Below are 22,925 nucleotides of genomic sequence, written 5' to 3' on the forward strand. Positions count from 1 at the left end.
CGGTCGACTGGGGCAGCCAAAAACGGAGCCTCGGCCATGAACTGGACCGGGACGGCCTCCCCGGCGGCGGCGGCAGACTTGGTAGCCGTCTCCTCGTTGAGTCCCGCCTGCTAACGGGACAGGTAAAGATGGCGGTGAGAGGTCGGGGGTGGCCGGGTCCCGGCCGGCGGGGTTGGGCCCCAGCTGCACCCTCGCTGGAGGCGGCGCGGACCCCGCGGCCGCAGATGTGGCGAGGCACCTGGTTGGGGCTTGGACCCCAGCCCGCGTGGAAGAGACTCCGAGGCAGGGGAGACCTTCGAGAGCAGCTCCACCAAAGCCCCTTGTTACACTGTCGGGGAATCTGAGGCTCAGAGGAAGGACTCCTACTTGCTCCAATCCCGGAGCAGCGCATTTCCCACCTAGACACACTACATTTCTCCTACAACTTCGTGTCTCTGTTGAATATTCGTTGACAGCATCTCGTCCACATCGTCCAAGTGTGATGGTGTAAGATAGACATCTGAGATTTAATTCTCGCAGGGGGTAACAGGGAAAGAAAAAACAAGACGTGTGGAAAGGAGGAGGAGGGAAGTTAAGTTTTTAGAAACTGAATTGGCCCTGGCAGGTACAGTCCCTGTGATACTGTCCCAGTGCTGAACTGGATTGTGACCTGTGGCCCTTTTATTGCTCTCTGCTTAAGGAATGTCAAAGCGAAACACCCAGCAGCATTTATGCAGCACGAAAGCGTTTGGGGAATCATTTTCAGTCACAAAGTGAGCTGATGAGTGCTTCAACACGGTATCCACTGTGTTAGTCTTGTCATCTATGTAGCATGCAGGCTTGTTTCAGTTTTCTGAAGGGGGTATTTGTGCTTTTTTTTTTTTTTTCCTGCCTTAAGAGAATTATGACAGGTGAAGAGAATTGAACCAGATGACTTGAATACTGGGTACTTTCTAATTTCTATCTACTTGGCTCAGATAATTGTATGCCTGGGCCAGAGTCTACCTTTTCGCGTCAATTAGGGACACAACCAATTTTTGATTATTCAGAAACAGACTACACAGTTTGTGGTATTCTACTGGCCGCGTTTCATTCCAAGCGGAGTGAAGAGATCGTGAAACAGATGACGTTCTAGTCTTTAAATATTATTTAGCAATATATCATGGAAAGACGTTGATATAAGTATCTAAAATGGCTTTGGGGCATTGCTCAGTGAATTTCAGCTGTACTAAGCCAGTTTGGGGTTCTAAGACCAAATTATCGGGAAAAACGTCTAAAGGGCAGCATAACTGAGTCAGTATAGCCATGGGTAAATTGCTGTATATTAAGTGGTTCATAACTTTTTAAACTTTTTGAGAATATGAAAACAATAAATATTATCCCCAGAAAAATGTAAATATGTATAAAATTTTGCCTAGGAATCCACAGGATTCACAGACATTCCCTACCTTAAAGACAGGAAAGACTGTAAAATAAGTGGAAATTATTATCTGTTTTAGATGAAGGTGAGATACTCTTTCAACTTGAGAACAGAATAAAAATAAAGCATCCTTATTATGGTATTAAAACAAGTCTAATCTTTAAGCTTGTTGGAGTTGTCACTTGTTAGAATTCCTTGAAGGAATAGGTGTGACTTTAAAACTGCTTTTAAGATGTAAAATGTGGTAGCTTTCTTTAGTTTGGTGGCTGTTGAGTTAGGAATTCCAGTTCATGGTAATAAATAATGTAGCTCTTGGGGGAACAGGTGAAATTATCAACTTAATATATAGCTATTAGTTATTTATGTTATCTGAATAGAAACCTTTGAGTTTTTGAAGCATTACAGTGTTGCCATAGAGCAGAGTCAAACTGGTTTTCAAGGGTTCTATTCAATGATATGAAATAGTTCCCCAAATTTTAAAGTATGTCCCGACATTGAGAGTGTGTAATCTATTGTCATGTATATTACAAATTCAGACTTTTGGAGTTGGTCTTTTTCGATTTTTTTCTTTTTCACCTGGTACTTGTCCATAGTATTCACAACTGCCTTTGATACATCATTTAGTCTTGGCTTCTATGGCACAACATTTTCTTGGTTTCCTCCTCCTCTGAACACTTCTTTTCGTCTTTGCAGTCTGATTTTCCTTCGTCTAGGTACTAAATGTAGCAGTTCTTCAAGGGTCAGTCTTGGACCCTCTTATTCTGCGCGCGCGCCCTCTCTTCCTCCCTCCCTCTCTCTGTCTGTCTCTCTGTAATCTCATCTACACAGCTTCAGTTTCCACCTATGTGCAGATGAGTTATGAAATTATATCACCCAGACCTTTCTGAATTTGACTAGATAGCCCACTTGACTACTTGACATTCTTTTTGGTTGTCTTAACGGAATTTACAAAGTCACCAAGCCCCCTGCCCCCACCAAGCTCTTTTTCCAGTGTTCCAGATCTTAGAGAATGGCACCACCGTTTACTCAGGGATGCAGATCAGAAGTCTTGGTGTGATCCTTAACTAATTTCTTCTCTTCATATCTGAGCCACATCATTAAGCCTTAAGTATTTTATCTCCCCAAATTCCTCTTACGACCTCTCTACTCTCCATCTTTCACAATAATTGAGAATAATCTACTATCCTTTCTTATGTGAACAATTAATATGAAGCTAAAACTGTGAATGTGGTAATAGTTTTTTATGTTCTTGTATTTTGTTTTTAACATTGACAAACTTTATGGGGGCAGGGATCTGATTTCCACCTGGGATCCTACCCTCTTAATATAGATAAGAAGGGATTTAGAAACCTTTGTACAGTATCTGTTCTGGGCCCCCAGGGCAGGAAGGGGGTGATCGCTGGGTGGGCGGACTGGAAGGGTGGAGGCAGGGCCCTTACCACCTGCATGCCCACATCCACCCTGAACATGAGGGTGGGGTGAGATGCTCTGGGAGGGATGAGGGAGTCCCCAGGCTAGGGGCAGGCTGGCAGCAGGGGCTGTGGCAGGTAGCCACAGCTTCAGCAGCACTTGGCGCCACGGTTGCAGGGCAGCTTGTTGCTGGCATCATCAGTGGTGCACTTGTAGTCATAGGTGAGCTCCTCACCATGCAGGGTGCAGTGCAGGGTAGGTGAAGACGATGATGGGCTTCTGGCCCTCCACGTGGGTGACTTGAGAGAAGCAGTTGGGCTCACAGGAGTGGTTGATGACACGGGCAGCATTGCCATGCATCGTGGCATCCCCACATCAAAGTCATCCATTCGGAACATGTAGCACCCAGTGCCCTTCCCATCGGAGAACTTCTCCCGCTTATTCTTTTTTAATGAGGATAGATTAACTTGATGAAGGTGAGTTGAGAGTGAGTACACTTAGGTCAGCTCTCATCTCAGTCTTAAGATGTCTTTTCTGAAGTAGAAATGAATGTAGAACTTATAATCTGTTCACAATCTTTATAGACCATAAATTGAGTTTCATGAGGACTTTGGTAAGTTAAAGTTTGGTGAAAAGCTACCAGGGAAGAAAAATCCCTGGTTGAGAGCAAAATACTGACCTGTATAGAAGGCACATACTATACTAAATAAAAATACTGAAATCAGCGTGATCCAGGGAAGTAGGTGGGGAGTTCAAAAGACAGTTCAATCCCATGGAACTTAAAATGTAGAACAACTCAGAAAGTTTGGGGTTCATAAAAGTGTTGTGTGTGTACATATAAACATATACTTTGATTCTATCAGATCTGTAAATTGTATATATGATCACACGTTTTTAAGACATAATACAAAATTATTTCTGTAATTTTCTTCACATACTCAGAATGGGGAAACTTAATTTTTTGACCTAAAAATATATAGCAATTTGCCCTTGTTAAAATGTAATCATCACCATGTTTTGTGATATATGGTCTATAAGAATGGATTACTTCTTCCTCCCATCCCATTGTCTCCATTGCCAAATACATTCATTGTACTTCAACAACTATAAAACTGGAACCTAAAACCATTCTTTAAAAAACAAAAGATAAAGTGTCCTGAATATAAGATTCATGTAAATTAGTCAAATGGATCAGCTACATTCCAAAGTTTTCTCTGCCTTCTTTCCCTACCAGATTTTGACATTATGGCAGGGAGGCATCAGAATCGTAGTTTTCCTCTTCCAGGAGTTCATTCAAGTGGTCAAGTACATGCATTTGGAAATTGTACAGACAATGATATGTTGGAGGAGGATGCTGAAGTGTATGAGCTTCGATCCAGAGGAAAAGAAAAAATCCGAAGAAGTACATCAAAAGATAGACTTGATGACATTATAGTATTAACAAAAGATATACAGGAAGGAGACACTTTAAATGCAATAGCCCTTCAATACTCTTGTACGGTAAGTTTTAATTTGATTTTGCATAATGCAGCCCCAAGTAAATTATTTGTTCATAGCACAAAATTGAAATACTGTGCCCTTTTATCTTGTATTCCCCCCCCCCCACTTTTTTGTCTTTTCACAGAAATCAGTATCATGTTGGTGGATGTTAACTTTTTAAATTTTTAAGTGAATACTTGAATTTCTGTTTATTTCTAAATCATAGTTTTATTTTCAGATTGAAAAACACTCAAATGTGTTTATTTTTCTCCTTATTCAAGTTGTAAGGGAATGTAGAAATATATAAGGAAAGGTTTTTTCCTGCTCCAATTTCCTGAGATAACACACGTTGGTGTATTTCTTTCCATACCTTTTTTTGGGGGGAGATATATATGTGTATAGTGATTTTTGTGTTTTAAAAATTGGTTTATATTATACCTATTACTCTGCAAGTTGCCTTTGACTTTTTCATTTCTTAGTATACCATATCCCTCATAGCCTTATAGATCTAACTCATTATTTTATGTAGCTATATAATGTTGCATAGTATGGATGTACCATAATTATTAAGTTGTTCTCTTACTCATTGATAGGATTTTCTCCATGTTTTGCATTGTGCAGTGAATATCATCACAACTGGTACCTTATTTCTGTGAAATAGATTCTCAAAAGTGGGATTTATAGATGAAAGGTATATTTTTTATTTTACTAGGTATTAAACTCTGTTTAAATCCATTTAATGTCTGTGTCATGTCCATCTTGTATCCATAGCATGGAATCTATTTTCATGTAAACACATTGATATGGAAACTGTTGATATCTTTCGTTTGCAAACTTTTTATTCTCATGCTCCCAAAAGAATTTTGAAATGTATATACTGTGTACCTCCTTGCACCTTTTAAAGTGAACATCTTAAATACATCCTGACTTAAAGTAGTTATAAAGGATTTAATTTCCAGAATGTTGTCAATATTGATATTTAAAAACAAGACTATTAGAATACTCTTTAAATATATGCATGGAATCCTAAATACCACTAGAATTTGCTACCTAAAATTATTCATTTAAAAAATATATATATGAGCTTTTTTAGTAGCATGAAATTTTATATTTTAAATTTTTTTATATATTTAAAAATTTTTTCTCCTTGATTAATATTTTCATCCCCCCAAAAATCTTTCATAGTATAAAATATTTTTACCTTGAAAACCTTTTATTGATTACCTGTCATAGTTCTCTGCAATAGAAACACATATATATTGATAAATTTATATATATATGTTTAAATTAATTTTAAAGTCTCTGATGACCATGAGGTTCTATGTATTATTTTTCCTGAATAATTATTGCAATTATTCACGATTGATCAAAAAAACATTATAAATTTTAATTTAAATGTTTAATTAATATTTTATGGAAATGAATTTCTTGATGAGGTAAGAGAAGCTGGGTTTGGGTTTTTTTTTTTGCGACTTGTTCATGTATGGCAACATTATTTATTGTTAAATCAGAAAATATCTGATTTCATTCTTTAATGCAAATAAAATTGTTAATATGTGTTCTGTAGAGAAATAAGACCACTGAGAAATAAATTATAGAATGTGCTTTAGAAGGATGATAATGGAAAGTAATCAAGACTTTAAAATTAGGGGCAAGACTGAAAATATCAAGGTGAAGATCCAAGAGAAGAGTGTGGTCCAGCAGCTTTATTAGAGAAAGACATTAGTTTTCTTTTAATGAGCCTAGAAAATTTTCTTAGAAAAAGAGAAATTTGAAGTGCCATCTGAATGATTAAAAATAGGTCATATTTCCAATGGAGTGAGAAGGAGAAAGTATTTCAGGCATGACAGTGATGTGGAGATTTCAAGGAGGAAATAAGGCGGACAACGGAGGAAGTTTAATAGCTGTTTCAGAAATGAGTGACACAGACTAGGATGAAGTGCTTTAAGATAACTGAGGGAAAGTTTGATATATAGTAAGAGAACATCATTGTAAGATTTTAACAAGAGTGCTGCAGATGGGGTGGGGCGGGCAGGAACCTGCTGGTGAATTAGAGAGAATCCAAGAAAGACGTTAACTGGAAGATGATCCAATGAATATGGTTAGGGCTTAGGCTAAAATATTTATAGTAAAGAAGAGAAGAAGCCAATAGAAAGTATATTGGGGAAATCACAGGGTGTATCCGCTGTTTCCTTAATTAAAATGAAGAGTGATGAAAGGCGGTTAGCTGAACGTTAGGGAAAAGATGGCATTGGCCACAATAATGGGAAAATTGATATAGCAGAGATAGGGAGTTAAGCAGTGCTCCCTTTTGACAGAGCTCAACTAGCAAAAAAAAGATTAACCTTACTAAAGGGTTTATCATTTAAAAATATGGTAATTAGTGCTATATTCCACTTATAAATATTAGCCTTAGGAATTATTAAAAATATGCCTGTTATAAAACAGTGATAAGAGGAACAAAAAACTCAAGGTTACATTTGGAATCCTAAATGTAACCAAGGAAGTCAGCATAACAGAGAAAATATTATAGGGATATTTAGAGAGATAACCTAGGTAGAAGCTAAACCTTGGAAACCTGGTTCAGAAAGATTATTGAGTAGTTATTAGTCAGAATATACAATACCAGGCAAAAGAGCATTTAAAGAGAATAGGATCAGGCTTTGGGGTTTGTCAGTGAATCTTCATTGCCTTAAAAGAGTCTCAAGGTAGTAAAGTGACAAAGCACCCTTTAACATTACAGACTCATCTCCAAGTTACTGTTCAGTCCTCTCTCCCTTTTCCTCCCACACATACACTTCAAAGGAATTGATTTTTCCAATAAGAACTCTCATTCTTCATCAGTAATATGCAGTTAATCCAGGTCACTACTACCTCTTAAAAACCCTGACAACCAGGTTTCTGACTTTCCCACTATTAAAATTTAATAACAGCTAACATTTACATAACATACTGTGTGTCACTACTGTAGGTGTTCTTTGGACATTTTAATACATTAATCTTCACAGTAACCCTATGTGGTAGGTAGTATTATTACTGTCATTTTACATATGTGAAACTGATTTGCAGACAGGTTAAACAACTTGCCCCAAATCATACAGCTAGAAAGTGTCAGGACCATGCTTCAAACCCAGATAGTCTGTGCTTTTAACCACCATCATATAGTGCTTTCCTGGGCACTGTTTCTTAATCTCCTTTGTGGATTTCTCTTAACTCGGCATACCCCTCAAATGTTGGCATTCCTAAAGGATCTTTCCTATGTTACCCTTTTCTCCTAGACTTTTTCTAGTGAATCTACTCTTGTGACTTCAATTACCATTTTTGCTGGTAATCCACAAATCTATATCTCTAGCTGAGATCATCCTTCTGAATTTCAGGCATACATTTATAACTGCCTTTGGACATCTTCCACTTGGCACATTTCAAGCACCTCAAAGTCAACATGTGTGAAATCTGTGTTCATTCTCTTTTATCCCTCTACAGTGTTCCATAATCTCAGTGAGTGACATCATTATCCATCGAGTTGGCCAAGCCAGAAATCTACGTTTTATCCTAGACTCACTTTACCTCTCTGATATCAGTCAGGTGATAAATGATCAGTGCTTGGTTTACAGCATTGATGGAAATGATGGATTAATAACTTAAAGGCAGTTGGAGAGCCTGGCATAGTAATTGGTAACCTGAGAAACACTCTCCTGCTCCCCTTACAATGGCAGGTGGAGAGAACATGTAGACAGGTTGAGGACTATATAAAATATACAAGGAAAGCTTATAAAAATGGCTGATCTGGGGGATAGCTGAATAATGCATTTACACTAAGAGGTTTGGGGAAAAATGGCTTCAGGGGACAAGTGAAGGAGACAAATTATCATATTTTATCAATTCTAAGGTGTATTTTTTTACACATCTTAACATCTTTGAAGTTAGAATGGTGGCGTCTTCAATATTTGGTGGGTTTTATTTTTTACCTTAATGATACATAAAATAATGGCACATCTTAGAGTGGATTGCATCTTGGTTTTGATAAAATATGGTACTTTTAGTTGGGTAAGTTGACATTTGCTTATACTCTAATCGCCACATTAGAAGAAAGAACATAAGTATCTGTAATCCTTCCTTCACAAATTGTTTACAGGCGGCAGAAGTATGATATTTGTGTATGATATAGAAAGAGAAATACCAAAAGATCCTAGAATCTACTTAAATAGCTAGGATTAGTGTTAATATTGATAATATGTGGGTGATTATAGAATGTAATTGGTGATTTCTTAAGACTGGTAGATCAAGAATGGTATAGAACTGTTATCCACAAATAATATAAAATCCTCTCTGGATGTGATAACTTACTACTTCCAATAATTAAACTCAATTTTCTTCCCTCCAAAAGTAACTGGGATGAATGAATATTACTACTTCTATTTTGATTTAGAATTTAGTTGAATTTTGCTTTTTTTTTTTTTTCCTTTACAGGTAGCAGATATCAAGAGGGTTAACAATCTCATCAGTGATCAAGACTTTTTTGCCCTTAGGTCTATCAAAATTCCAGTAAAAAAGTTTAGTTCATTGACTGAAACACTTTATCCTCCAAAAGGAAGACAGACTTCACGTCCTTCATCTGTTCAATACCTTTCAGAACAACAGGAAGTTTTGTCAGCTAATGATTTTCCTTCTTCCAGTGAGTCAGCTGGTAGCTTTTTAAAAGAAGTAGACCGAGACATAGAACAAATAGTAAAATGTACAGACACCAAAAGAGAGAACCTTAATGAGGTGGTGTCTGCCTTGACAGCACAACAAGTACGTTTTGAACCTGATAACAAAAACATTCAACGTAAGGATCCTTATTATGGAGCTGACTGGGGAATAGGGTGGTGGACAGCTGTAGTGATAATGTTGATAGTAGGTATAATAACACCAGTATTTTATTTGCTGTATTATGAAATTTTAGCTAAAGTGGATGTTAGTCACCATTCAACAGTGGATTCTTCACATTTGCATTCAGGAGTCACACCCCCATCACAGCAGAGAGAAACGGAAAATGAAATTGCTCCAACGAAAGGAATACCCTTTGTCCCACAAGATGACCATAAGCTTTATAGTCAATATTCCCAGTTACCTGCTGCTCAACACAAAACGTAGCAGTTAGTTCAGTTACAGTGTTAGTGATCACATGTGTATCTGGAATTTGGTGGGTGAATCAGTTATATTAAATAACCACTTCAAAGGCAGAATTTAGGGAGATTGAAGATGCTTTGTTTTTCACCTTTTTTTGTTTGTTTTTTGGAACCATTTACAAATGGATTGAGTATAAAATCCCTACAGTTGCTAGTTGTTGATACTGAAAGCAGTAAATCTGTATATCTGTTCTATCAATGCTTAAAGCAGACGTGAATTTAAATATGTGTCTCGGAAGTTCCTGGAAAATGCATTTTTTCTTATTCAAGACTGGTTATGTTCAAATTTTATTTTTTAGGCAATTGTTTTTGGTTTGAGGTTATTAATAGTTAATTCATTAAGCAGAATAATGATAGCATCAGATGTCTACAACTGAAGAAAATTTATTACTAACCATCAAAATATTTAGTTGCAGAAAAGTCTGATTCTATAATTATTTGATAGGACTTAAAATTTCATTTCGAAACTTAAAAAAACCCCCACATTTAGTACATACGCTATGAAAACATAAGTAGAACAGAAAGGGGAAAGACATGTATAATGTCTGTAATAGAAGCTGAGATATATTACTATTTTTAAGCCCCCAAATTAATGTGTTACTGTTGGGAAGTTGCCATTTGGTCACTAGAACACTGGATTATGTCAGGACCTAAAAGTTATCTTTGTCTCTGAAAGAATGCTGCCTCTGCTTCTGTTTTTAAGTGATTATATTTGCCTCTGATATTTGAAAGCACTTTTGTTGTTCTTTGATGAAAAGTGTTATACATGTACAGATTAGTATTAATTAGGAAATATTTCCTTACATACTGTGATAAGTTGTTGCTGTTACATGTAATAACATGCCTTAATTACATTTAATGCCTTATAATACTTTATGTAAACTAGTATAATTTTTAGAATTAAAATTAAGCATTATTTCAGATGGTCCGATAGGATTCATAACATAGACTGTATAAATTTGTCTCCACCTTCACTGTCAGGCACAAGTTAATGGGATCATAACATTTTCATTGTCTCTCTCTGAGGTCTGTTGCAGAAAAGCAAGGGTAAAGAGACCTTTTGCATTAGCAAAAACAGACAAATTGCTTTGTATGTTGATCACTTAACCTCTGTTTTTCAGAGAGAAAATGTTCAACTTAGCTCTTTTTTCCCTGAACTAGAGCATCAAATCGGGGAAGAGAGGCCAAAGGTGTATATGGATTGGTCAAAAGAGTGCCACTTTTAAGATCTGTTGTGGGTCAGAGTCTGGCTAAATAAGCATTTGCATATTGATTCCATCATTTAGTTTTTAAAAGTATGTGTTTTTAAAATGCTATCAAAATGATTCATTTGGTGGAGTCTGGCTTGCCTGTTTGTGTATAATAAAGTATGTACCTTGAGATATATTATACCACCTCATTTTCTGGGCATTATTTCCTAACTTTTAATGTTTCAGATTTTTGACCAGTCATTTTATACTTCAAACTTCAGTCTTGATACAAAGTGGGGTGAATAAATATATATGCTTAATGAGGTTTAATGTACTTTTAGGAGCAGTGTATCATAGAAAGGACAAAGATGTCAAACATTAAAGCCCTTGCATATATTAGAGGGCCTTAGACAATTACCAAAAAGTGTTAATATGGAAGTTTGTAGCAAATTGATTTTTGAGTTAACTCTATTAGTTTAAGATTTAAAAAATTGTTTTAATGTGCTTTGGGCATCGTGAGAAAAGTATGATCTTTCTAATTTATGCTCAGTGTTAACTTAGTTTACATTGTATTTATTAAGCCTGCTGAAAATCAAGTTTCAAGAAAGAAAATACAGATTATTTTAGGGTAGAATGGGCTAGATGTCCTTTGAAGAACTTTGTTTACATCAAATTGATGAAATTACGGAGTCAGGGATTCCTTTTTGCTAGCGGTACTTTGAAATTGTGATAGAGAAGTCTGATTTATAAAATAAGTAACTTTTTAAAAAGTAATGAGGTATACCATGTACTTGATTAAAAACCTTTTCTGTCTTGCAGAGTGTCCTATTCCTTGAAGGCAGTATAACATATCCTTATGACACAGGCAGTTTCCTTTGTCCATATATTTGAATTACATTGGGTTGGCCAAAACGTTTGTTCGGGTTTTTCCAAAACATTTTACAGAAAAACCAGAGGGAACTTTTTGGCCAACCCAATATATTTTTTTACTTAATTGAATATAATTTGAATTATATATAATTCTATATATATGTATAACATATATAGAATTTTGTGTTATATATATAGAATTCTAGATTCTAATCCTTAAGTGTCATTTGTAAAGGAAAAATTTCCTAAGCATTTAATAGATTTAGAATAATTTTAGCTTTTAAAAAGTACTAATACATCAAAATTTGTAACAAATGCAGATTACTTTGTAAAACTTAATAAAACAAGTTATTTGATATTGTGGCTTTTGTGTTGAAACCCTTATTTGAATTTACTTTGAGGCTTTACATTAGAAGATATATACACACACACACATACGTGCAGATGTAAAAGTAACGGAACTGTGAATCATTGCATTTGGTTCACTTAAAAAGTTGGAGTTGCAAGTGACGAAAAACCTATTTTTAAAAAGGGCAGATTCTTCCTTAAAGTCTGGGTACAAATGGTTGAGATTGTTTCAAACTAATGGATGCCATTTAAATTAAGTATTTTTTGCCATCGTATTCCTAGAAAATTATAGGATTCATGTCCCCAAAAGATATATTAAGATCAGTTATAGAGTCTGGTGGCCACGTTAAGAATTAGAAGACAGTAATGTTAAATTAATTTCTCCAAAGACTTTTTGTTTTTTAAAGCTTATCTTTTTCTGGACACTACTTACTTGTTCAGTGGCCTGAAGAGTTCTTTAAATGAACCACTATTTAGTTATTAGTTATTTTTAAAGTATCTACTACTAAAATTACCTACTTGGGAATATGAAGGATACAGTTAGAGTTTTAGAAATATCGTGAAACAGATCCAGTCAAAGTGTTACAGAGTAAAAGTGTAGTTTTTAGGAGTCTGTATTTAAATGGTACATTATGATGGGAATCATTCTTATTTTGAATTACAAAGTTGCTCAGGAAATCAGTATTTTTCTTCCAAGTATGTGCATATTGCACTGTTAGACCACAGAAATCTGATGCTTTCATTCTTTTTATGTATGCAAATTATGTCTTTTTTATAATGTATTTTATACAGATGCAGCATGGAATTGTAGAATGTTATGTTAGCATGTACATCTGTAAAACTGGTTTTTAAAACTTCTTGCCCCTCATTTTTCATATTTTAAAAGATCTGCAAAATGTAATAAAGTTTCTATTTTATTATTCAATCGAAAATGGAATCTGGTTAATTTAATTGAATAAAGCAAACCTTTTCTCCTTCTCTGTTAGAGATACTATGTAAGATAGACTGAATTGCCAAAGATTTACCAATTCAGATTCCCCCTTGTTATACTGAAACAAAATACACTGGATTATTTATAGTACATAAGTGAAAGGAAATGAAAACAAATTTCAGATGAATGTTACTTGGTGGAGGGATCTCTGATCTCACGGAAGAAGGCCTCATGAGACCTGGTCCACACCTTCTTGGCAAGTTACAGATTGGTCGTGTAACAATATGCTTTATTTATATGTAAATTTTATTATCACGAAACAACCTTTCCATCTCAAAATATTAATTTTTTAAAATACCAGTAGCAAAAAGAATTGGGACAGTTATTTGGAGTTTTTATTTATTTAATGGAGAATTTGTGGTGTAATCCTTGTATTCTCCATTTTTAAAAGTATCTTGATCTTAAAATTGTATTTACAGTTTTTCTTATAAGAAGTTTTTACTAACTTAAGAGCCTTTAACCATATTAAGGAAAGCCATTGATACTGTACATCTGAAGGTAGTGGAGAAGGAAAGGTTAACAAGGTCATCTGAGTTTCTTAGCATTCTCTCAATATCCAAATCTCTTAGTTTGTTATCACAACTTTAATCACCTGGAGTTTTGTTGTTGATGGTGGTTTGTTCAAGAACATTTGATACTGGCATCCCTGCTCAATAAATACACAGTTATTTTTTTTTATTTTTTATTTTTTCGGTACGCGGGCCTCTCACTGTTGTGGCCTCTCCCGTTGTGGAGCACAGGCTCCGGACGCGCAGGCTCAGCAGCCATGGCTCACGGGCCCAGCCGCTCTGCGGCATGTGGGATCTTCCCGGACCGGGGCACGAACCCGTGTCCCCTGCATCGGCAGGCGGGTTCTCAACCACTGCGCCACCAGGGAAGCCCAATACACAGTTATTTTACTACGTAAAATAAGTATTAACAAATTAGTTTTCTCTATCAAATATATTTCAGCAGGGTCAAAGAAAACAATATAAAACAAAAGGACACTTGTAAGAATTTAATGTGTAAACAAATACAGAAAAATAAGCATTAGAGCAAGAAAAGTTTTGCATCTTATATAGAAATTTTAAAGATACTTCACCAAGTATGAGGTTAATTTCTGTATTAAAGCTTGCCTTCTTATAGAATAATTTAGCATTCTCTGAGATTTTAAGCCAGAAAAACAAGATTCATGCTGGTAAAGCAACCTGCAAATACATTCTGCCTGTTCTCACAATTAGTCTAAACATAAAAAGATCTTCCAAAGGAGGAAGACAATGCACTTAACGGAGATGGCTGGGGCCTTCCCGGGAAATCTTGCCCATAGGAGATGCTTTACCATCTGCAGGACTAAAATGGTAGCAACAAATTGAAAGCCAGGAAAAGATTCCTGCATCTTTGGTGTATTTGCCCAATTTAAGTGTTATCTTCAGATGTATAATAAAGCAAGTAAACAGAACCATAAAGATAAGCTTTCTATAAATTAAATGGTATTTGGCTATAGTACTAAGGAGGTGAAAGATTAAGAAACTTCTGTTAATTATCAATCCTAAATGACTACTTGCCCATTACAACTGAAAACTGAGGATTCTACTCTAAGAAGTACGGTAGATTGCTAATACTTCAGAGTGTTTTATTCATGTTTTCCATTTAGAATCTTTAAAATTATTGATAAGCTCCTTTAAATAAGAAAGCACATAGGATCAGCACAATACTGAACTAATAATGGCCCTCACACACATACTGAATTATCTGATAAATATAATTGAAAGTGGTCTTTTTCCTGAGAAAGCCATGTTACAAAATGGCACAATACACATTTTCTCCAATTTTTCCCACCAGGAAATAAGATGGGAAAATCAGATTATATTTTATGAGGAAAACATGTTTGTATCTCAAAACTGTTTTCAATCACTTTACCATCTACAATTTTTTAAAGGGTGAGAACTAAATTTAAATTAAGAATGATCATTTCTACAAGGTGAGAGAATGAATACATATGGTAAACTTTGGTTCGAATTTGAACAATTTTTATAGAAAATTGTTTACAAGTGAAGAAACTAAGGCACAGAAAACAAGCTCAATTTCAAGGTTGAGTTTAATAGTAAAGGTAGAAATAGAATCTAGGGCTCTTGATTCTCAGGTTAGAGGGTAATGGGTGGTATCTTCCCAAGAGGGAAAAATTTATTTCTTTTGGTGGGTAATGTTCATAAATCATTTTTAAGATATATAATATGAGTTTCCTTGAAAATCTTTGGCATATGTGAGTCACTGGAGGCTGAAGTTTATAGATATCCTCTCCCCCACCACAAAAAGGCAGGGGAGCTAGTTTTTAAATGAATCAAAAAAGGTTAATCTAAATTTCAAAGTGACCTGAGTTTCATTCTGCATTGTTATATAAATCAATTGGAGAGCTCAGTCCTGGGCAACATAACAGAGGCCACTACACCTCACAGATTACACATACATGCATCCTGCAATGAGATTTATATGAGTAGAACTTAGTCTACATTTTTATAAAGTACAAAATTAAATCTCCGTCTAATTTTTCATAAGCCAATGACTCAGAGATATCAAACTTGTTACAGTGGGATGATTAATTCATATATTGTATGGTATGAAGTTAGCCTCTAATTCAGGTATTTTTAATATTCATCCCAGGCCTTTGTATTGGTTGAGATGTAAGCTGTGAAATTTACTTAGCTCAGATTGGCATTTTTCCCTGTGCATGTGTTTCCAATCACGAAATTTTTAATCTCATAAAATATGCACTTGTAAGAGCTCAGGTAAGTTTATGTAGTCATAATATAGTAGCACAGAACATACCATGTAAAAGTAAAAAAGAAAATTATTTTCAAGTTTCTTTGTATTTAAAGTGCTCCATGTGCAGTATTAAACCAACTTTCAGATTATAGAAATCGGTTATGATGATTAGTAGTTTTAGAAAAGATCAGCAGTTAAACAAGAAAAACTTGTTTAAGTATGAATACATAGATTAAAAGATGCAAAAACTCTTTAGGTACATTCTAATCCAAATAATACCAAAAAAAAAAAAATCCACTTGAATACATTAGGGAGATGACAGAGGTGTTGAGAAGGAATGTCAGAGACTAATTGGTAAAGTCACTAATATGTAAACTCAAAGTGGTTCTGAATATTTTGGTAACAAGTATCTTTCCAACAAAACAGGAACAAAAATAAAATACTCATTCCTTATCAGAAATAAAATAGAAAACAAGTCTGTTCAAATGTTCAGAAGCTGTATCATAAAAATATTTTTTGAGAAATTTCATAGCTAATAGGTTGCTTCATCCATGTTGTCATCACTGTCTGCACCAAAATCATCTCCATCTTCAAAGTAGGAATTAATGTAGTCATTTTCCTAAGTGAAATGATATATTCCTCAGTAAACATTAAAAGTATGAGTAGTAACATTAAAGAATGTAATGTAGGCTGTCCCTTTAATATAAGTTTATAAATATCAAAGTTAGGTAATTAGGAAATATGCCAGGCTTAAAAGAAGTCTCTGTTATTTCAATGCTTAAAACATACATTAACTTTCACATATGTAACTGTGCTTTCTTCCTCAAGACCACCATCTCCTACTATTCTCAGGCACCAACTAGCTAAGAGAACGTAAACGGATGCCCATTACACCTTAATAGGATTATACATCTCATTCATTATACCTTAGTGGGATGATACATGGTTTAGTTAGTTAAACCACTAAACACTTACTCCAAACAAATGTACAAACACTCAAGAAACGAAGCCAATTTATACTAACATTCATTCGACTACACCAGAACTGAGGTTTCCAGTTACAATGCATAGCTGGGCATAAGCAGAGAGATTTTTGCTTCCTACCAAAAAACAAACAAACAAACGAAAAGACCTGAAGATACTAAATCAAATGCAGAAGATGCCATATTATATTACATCTAGGGCCCCTCAGTTTATTTTTTTTAATTTTTATTTATTTTATTTATTTTTGGCTGTGTTGGGTCTTTGTTGCTGAGCACGGGCTTTCTCTAGTTGCGGTGAACGGGGGCTACTCTTCATTGCGGTGCGCGGGCTTCTCATTGCAGTGGCTTCTCTTGTTGAGAAGCACAGGCTCTAGGTGCGTAGGCTTCAGTAGTTGTGGCACGCGGGCTCAGCAGTTGTGGCTCACGGGCTCTAGAGCGCAGGCTCAGTAGTTGTGGCCACACGGGCTTAGTTGCTCCACAGCATGTGGGATCTTCCCGGAGCAGGGCTCGAACCTGTGTCCCCTGCCTTGGCAGGCGGATTCTGAACCACTGTGCCACCAGGGAAGCCCCTCAGTTTCTTTTAAATTAAGAGAGATTAAGCCCCTGGGAACATTCCAATTCTTATGGCTGAGTAAGACTACTATCTGTGTAAATGACTCAAGATATTTCTGCTTTCTATCAAAAATTCAAAAATCCATTTTGGATATAGATTAAAAGAAAAGAGCGTTATTAACCAACTGCAGTGTATGGACTGCAGCTGGATTCCAACTGGAATAAGCAAAAATTTTTTTTCCAATCAAAACTATTTGAACACTGGTTTAATATTTGATGGTATTAAAGAGTTACATTTTATTGTGCTAGGTATGATAATGATATTGTGATGTTGTTAAAGAGCCCTTATTTTTCAGTACATACTGAAATATTTATGGATGAAATGATATAATGCCTGGGATTTGCTTTAAAGTAATCCAAGGCAGCTGCAGGCTTGAAGTGGGGGGGAAAGGAGCAGACTGGGTGGATGAAAGAGTGGCCAAAAGGCTGGCTATGAATTGATCATTGTTAAAGCTAGGTGATGAGTCTGTAGGTGTTTATATTACTAGTAACTAGTTTTTGTAAATGATTGAAATTTGCCATAAAAAAATTAATTTCCAGGATACATAGTTTTGAGGGCATTAGCCCGCTGTGGCCTCCTTTGTCTAGCAAAGCAATAAAGCTATGCTCTTCTACTTCACCCCCTCCCCCCGCAAATTAATCTCCACATCTCTACTATCTACAGCAGAAATTATGATAGAGTAAGAAATAGGGACTGTTCTCAAAAGAAAGTCTCCTGGATATCACCTTTTTTAGTATCTGCATGGGGGGATTTTATATATAGATTTATATAAATAATATAAGAAAGGTAACCTGTATTATTCAGATATGTATTTCATTACTTTGTCCTCCCTAAACACTTCAATTTTCCGTATCCAGCTAAGATCCTAGGAGGCTGGCCTGGTTTCTCTGGTGCCAAGAAATCCAACAGTCTGGAAACCTGGCTGAATCCAGAGGCCATGTACCAGGGACGAGTGGAATGGTTGAGAGTTCAAGTGAGTCCACCTTGTAAGTGAGATCTTGGCAAGGACACTTGTGTGAAAATATAAGCTAGCCCATTTGTACATACAAGTGGAAATGAGTAAGGAAGAGATACTGTATTTCAAATTGAGCATATGCCACTTGTGTTTAGACATGAGCACCTCCAAGTATGTTCAACGATGCGCATTAGGTAATTTTGTGAGATTAGTAATCTTAATACAAAGATTGGTACAAAGTGAGAACTTGTTGAAATTGATGGCTTAAATGGTTCTTGGCTTCATTTGGGCCCCTGCTTTTTTCTTTAATTGTAACACTCAAAAGAGTGCAGAAAGAAAAAAGTCTATATTTTCTCAATTTTATATGTAGGTGTTACATAGATAATTTGCTCCACTTTACTCTTCAAAACAAAATGCTCTTTAAATCCTCAATATATATCAGGTGAGTTAATTAGCAGTAATTTTTCATTAATTAGTTAATTGATAGAAAGAGTAACTTTAAATCTGGAAAGGCTTTGAGCTTGCTTATACCCAGACTCACCCAGCCTCACACTCAGAATATACAGCCTTTCTTTATTAAAGTAGAACGTTGGTTTTTTTTTTTAAATGAAATATAGTTATATAAACCCACTGGTGGTGTTCTGGACTCTGTTAAGACCCAATACAGAATTCTGAAATTACTAGAATCCTAATGTTTGCTGTTCTTGTTAGGAGAGATCTAAATTTCAACACAGCTCAACTCAAGTAGACTTTATAAACAGAACATTTCAAAAGCCAAAGAATATTCAGGAAAATTCTGAAAAAGAAGGGTAACATGCTCTAAAAATATTAACAAATAATCAGAAGCTTCTATTAATTGGAACATCTTAGTGATAGTTCAGAAATAGATCAATGGAACAGAGTCCAGAAATACATCTAAGTAGGTGAAGGAATCTAATAGCTGATAAAAGAAAATTTCAAATCCATGCAGAAAGAAAATTATTTAGTACATGAGGTAGGCAACTGGCTAACCACTTGGAAACAGATAAAAATGTTTCTGTACCCCCTCACTGCACACCAATATAAATTTTATAAGAATCCAAAATTTAATGTAAAGTACTTGTAGCATATAATAAAGATTTCTTAGGTGGAGCAATTCAGATGAAAAAAAAGATTCAGAGTGTGGTGTGAGAAGCTGAAATGAAGACAATGGTCACTTGCAATGCAGAAGAAACTCTCAGCCTAGGGTTAATGCATGAGACGTTTACATAGTCCCAAAGAGGCCGTGAACAACAAACTTACCCTGCTTGACTGACTCCAGCTTATTTTGAAATGCACCATGTTTCTGAAAGTTGGAAATCCCAAATCTAAAACACTGAGTTCTGACTGAGATACTTGAGGTTGGATTATGAATGTTCTCTGGTAGTGTCCACTTGCACTTTGGGATTTAAAACCTGATGGTATTGCAGAGTTCCCCCCTCAAACTTATGTGACTAAACCCTTATTACCTTATTGCTGACTTAAAATTCTATGTATATAGATCTTAAACTAATCTGATCAATTTCCTTAGCTTGTGGACTTCCACTTTCAAATTTGCCTATCAAGTTACTTTTACCTCTTACATTCCATTTGGTATCACTATAATTTCAATGCTATAATAATTCTCCTGGTACCAAGAACTTGATGCCAGTGATAATAATATACCCATGGTTCCCATCAACTTGGTTTTTGTTTGTTGGTTTACTTTAATTATATACCATATTAGATCATCCTTAAGCTTAGTTAACTTTGTTACTCTCCCAGAACAGACCATTACCTCTTCTTGCTCTTCTTCGTCATATTCCTCTTGTTCTGCAGCATTGTCATCCTCATCATCATCACCTTCTTTACTTTTCTCTTTGCTTCCTTCTTTCTCTTCATTTTCCTCATCTGATTTTTCACCATCACCTCTCTTTTCCAATTCCTGGTATAAATGAGCTTCATTAATTTAAATGAAACCACTAGACTCTGACTTGCCTGCTCAACCTCAAGAGAACAGCTACCTATCACCCTAATTCTAACCCTCCCTTACCAACGCCTCCAGGCCACCACCTAGGACACCGTGAGTTAACTCAAGAAAGATGGGACTAAATGGCCTGTCATTACACTGGTATTTTCTCTGAGTTTGCTACTTCATAACTGGGTCTTGAGTCATGCTGTGATATCAGCTCTGCTGCCCAATGCTTTATTTTTATGATTCCTATCCTACCTCCTTCTAAAATATTGAGTTGATTCTGTTTATGGAGAAGCACTTTCAGAATGTTATTTTGTTTTCCTTCAAACATGAAAGGAGAAAAGAGAATGTAATGGTAACATTTCAAAATGTTTATGTTTTAGTTTCTAAGTGAAACTGTTTAAAATAATATCAAGTCATCCTATTTGCAGATTATCCATGTTCTTATCTCTATTCTCCCTCATTATTTACTTCCCATTTCCAAGGATTTTTGTTTCTTAATGTATCTGGCAGGTACATTAAGAAAATAGAGATTAAAACTCAAATCTCAGTAAATATTAGCAATTATTAGCAACTCTAAGAATGGAGGCAAAGAAGAGATGCAGAGTTAGAGAAACTTTGATTACCTGATGACTCCACTTATCCACCTTGTTAAAACCACTGCCACCTTCTCATAAGACAGAGATTTAACTTTAAGATTACATCTTTATATTTCTATTATGACTACCAATAATTTTTTCCATTTGATAAAAAGTGACCTGTTTTTATTACTGTTACTATCCATTTGCTAAATTGTTCTATGCTTAATTTGCACAAGTGACAGAATTTCACCAGTTTTCTAGGAGGTGGGGGACAGCAATAATTTCATATATTAATACTCATAATTAATGTATAAGATCACTTTAACTAAAACACTATTATTCTTAATCAGTAATCAGAACACTAATTCATAAATCTGTAAATACTCTACCCTATTATAAGATATTTGCTCTGTAGATTACATACAGAGAGAAAACATATTTTGTATTTGGTGTGACTACAACTTAACTATTCCATTTGGTTCTTAAATATTTTTTTTAATCCCTTTAACTACATTTAAGAAAACCAAAGGCAATGAAAGACTACATCAGATAGTCTCAATTTTTAATCAAAATTCAAACTCTACCCTTCCTGTCACCTTACCCCACTTAGGTAGAACAAATAAGACCAAGGTAATAGACATAAGATGATTTATCTTCATACTGACCCATGTTACCTTATATGAGTTGTTACTACAATATAATGTGTGCAATTTTTACCAATTGGCAATCTCTTTGGAAAACTGCATGTAAACAAAATAGTATTTACAGATTTTTTAAGTGTTTATAAAAACACATACATATAATGATGACATATTAATGTTAATTAAGATATGAAATTTTCTTTTCTATTTTAATCAAACCCTAGTAAAAAGGCCTACAACCCACAAGATTGTTAGTTAAAAGGGAACTGTAGTGCTATACTTATTTAACTCTGTGCAAGGTATACGCTATATCTGAAGAACCATGCTATTAGCTATTAGCTATTATTTAATAATTAGCAATAGAATTATTTAAACCAGTTATGTAAAAATACTTTCAAATATAGAGTTCATTCAGTGCTATGTAGGGACTAGGAGGTCTTGATTTCCACTACTGCCACCTCAATTATCTTTAAATAAATAACTTCAACTTTATTTCTACTACATAGACCTAAATCAAACCAATAAAATACCTAAATCAGTTAACAAATATCAGATTTATGAAATTTAGAAAAAAGATCTCATACACACTGTCTCATCAGTTTATTCCTTTCGTGTTAAGGTATTAGTTTTAATTCATCTACTTAGTAGTCTCCATTTTCTCTTCTGTGAGATATAACTATTTACCCCTACTACTTTATGGATTTATTTAAAGAACAATGTGAATAACACAATGTGAAAACACTTTGAAAACAGTTGAATTATGAACAGTTAACAGTTCTTCTAGCTTAAATACTACAGACCACTCAGAGCCACCTCTATGTCATACAGAAATAAGCTCAAATATTAGTTTACTGCTGTCTGATTATTCACACAATAACCATGAGATTTGACTGGATGTCATTCCCTCTCCATTACAGAAGTTTTATTAAAGAACACTTGCAACTACTTTTGCTGAAGAAATGAACAATAATGGAGTCATCTGGAGGCTAACTTTGCTCTATTAAATAAAGCTGCTAACTCATTGGGATTTCTAGATTTAAAACTCCAGTTTTTTTTTGTTTTTTTGTTTTTTTTTTTTTGCGGTATGCGGGCCTCTCACTGCTGTGGATGGGCCCAGAGCGGCATATGGGATCCTCCCAGACCGGGGCACGAACCCACGTCCCCTGCATCGGCAGGCAGACTCCCAACCACTGCGCCACCAGGGAAGCCCCAAAACTCCAGTTTTAACAAAGTGTGTAATGAAAAAAGGTGTTTAAATGTAGAGAATAAGGAAATACAACTTTTTCTTATAAGAAACCACATCCAGAGGTCCAGATCTATCTTCCTTATAGCACATATCATCTTAGCAACTTCTTTCCAGGAAGTTTTAGGAACAGTTAGAATCTGTGTTCAATCAATACAAGATGGCTAGTTCTGCAACCCCATCCATCATTCCGCCACAGTAAAACCTGACAGTTATTGCTATTCCTTCAACAATCCTCCTGGCTTGATTTTCAGACATGTTATCTTCAGCTCAAGTACTGGTCAAAAGTAAAATTTAAAAAGTTGAGTTTCTGTTACCAGGTAGCTATGCCAACTTG

The 22,925-nt window shown here is 35.3% G+C and overlaps 2 protein-coding genes across 4 annotated transcripts in view; one reads left to right on the forward strand and one right to left on the reverse strand.

Annotated features, from left to right (window-relative positions):
* POLR3G (RNA polymerase III subunit G) overlaps window positions 1-22,925 on the reverse strand; it is a gene marked incomplete at its 5' end in the record, with an annotated part of 58,681 nt that overhangs the window by 11,344 nt on the left and 24,412 nt on the right. For 2 of the 3 annotated variants that reach the window (XM_079702770.1, XM_079702769.1), the window contains 2 exons: window positions 16,098-16,219; window positions 19,947-20,093. In XM_079702770.1, the coding sequence (XP_079558896.1) occupies window positions 16,133-16,219; window positions 19,947-20,093 (234 nt within the window). In that variant the 3' untranslated portion in view covers window positions 16,098-16,132. Of the gene's footprint in view, window positions 1-16,097; window positions 16,220-19,946; window positions 20,094-22,925 lie in introns of those variants that run through there. The other variant, XM_079702771.1, reaches the window with a different exon arrangement.
* LYSMD3 (LysM domain containing 3) lies at window positions 51-9,424 on the forward strand (the record flags this gene model as incomplete). The annotated part of the gene is made up of 3 exons (XM_079703149.1): window positions 51-122; window positions 4,044-4,309; window positions 8,759-9,424. The coding sequence occupies exons 2-3, from the start codon at window positions 4,055-4,057 to the stop codon at window positions 9,422-9,424; spliced, it is 921 nt and encodes a 306-aa protein (XP_079559275.1). The 5' UTR covers window positions 51-122; window positions 4,044-4,054.

The sequence above is a fragment of the Hyperoodon ampullatus genome (genome assembly GCF_949752795.1).
Source record: "Hyperoodon ampullatus genome assembly, chromosome: 4".
Taxonomy (NCBI): Eukaryota; Metazoa; Chordata; class Mammalia; order Artiodactyla; family Ziphiidae; genus Hyperoodon; species Hyperoodon ampullatus.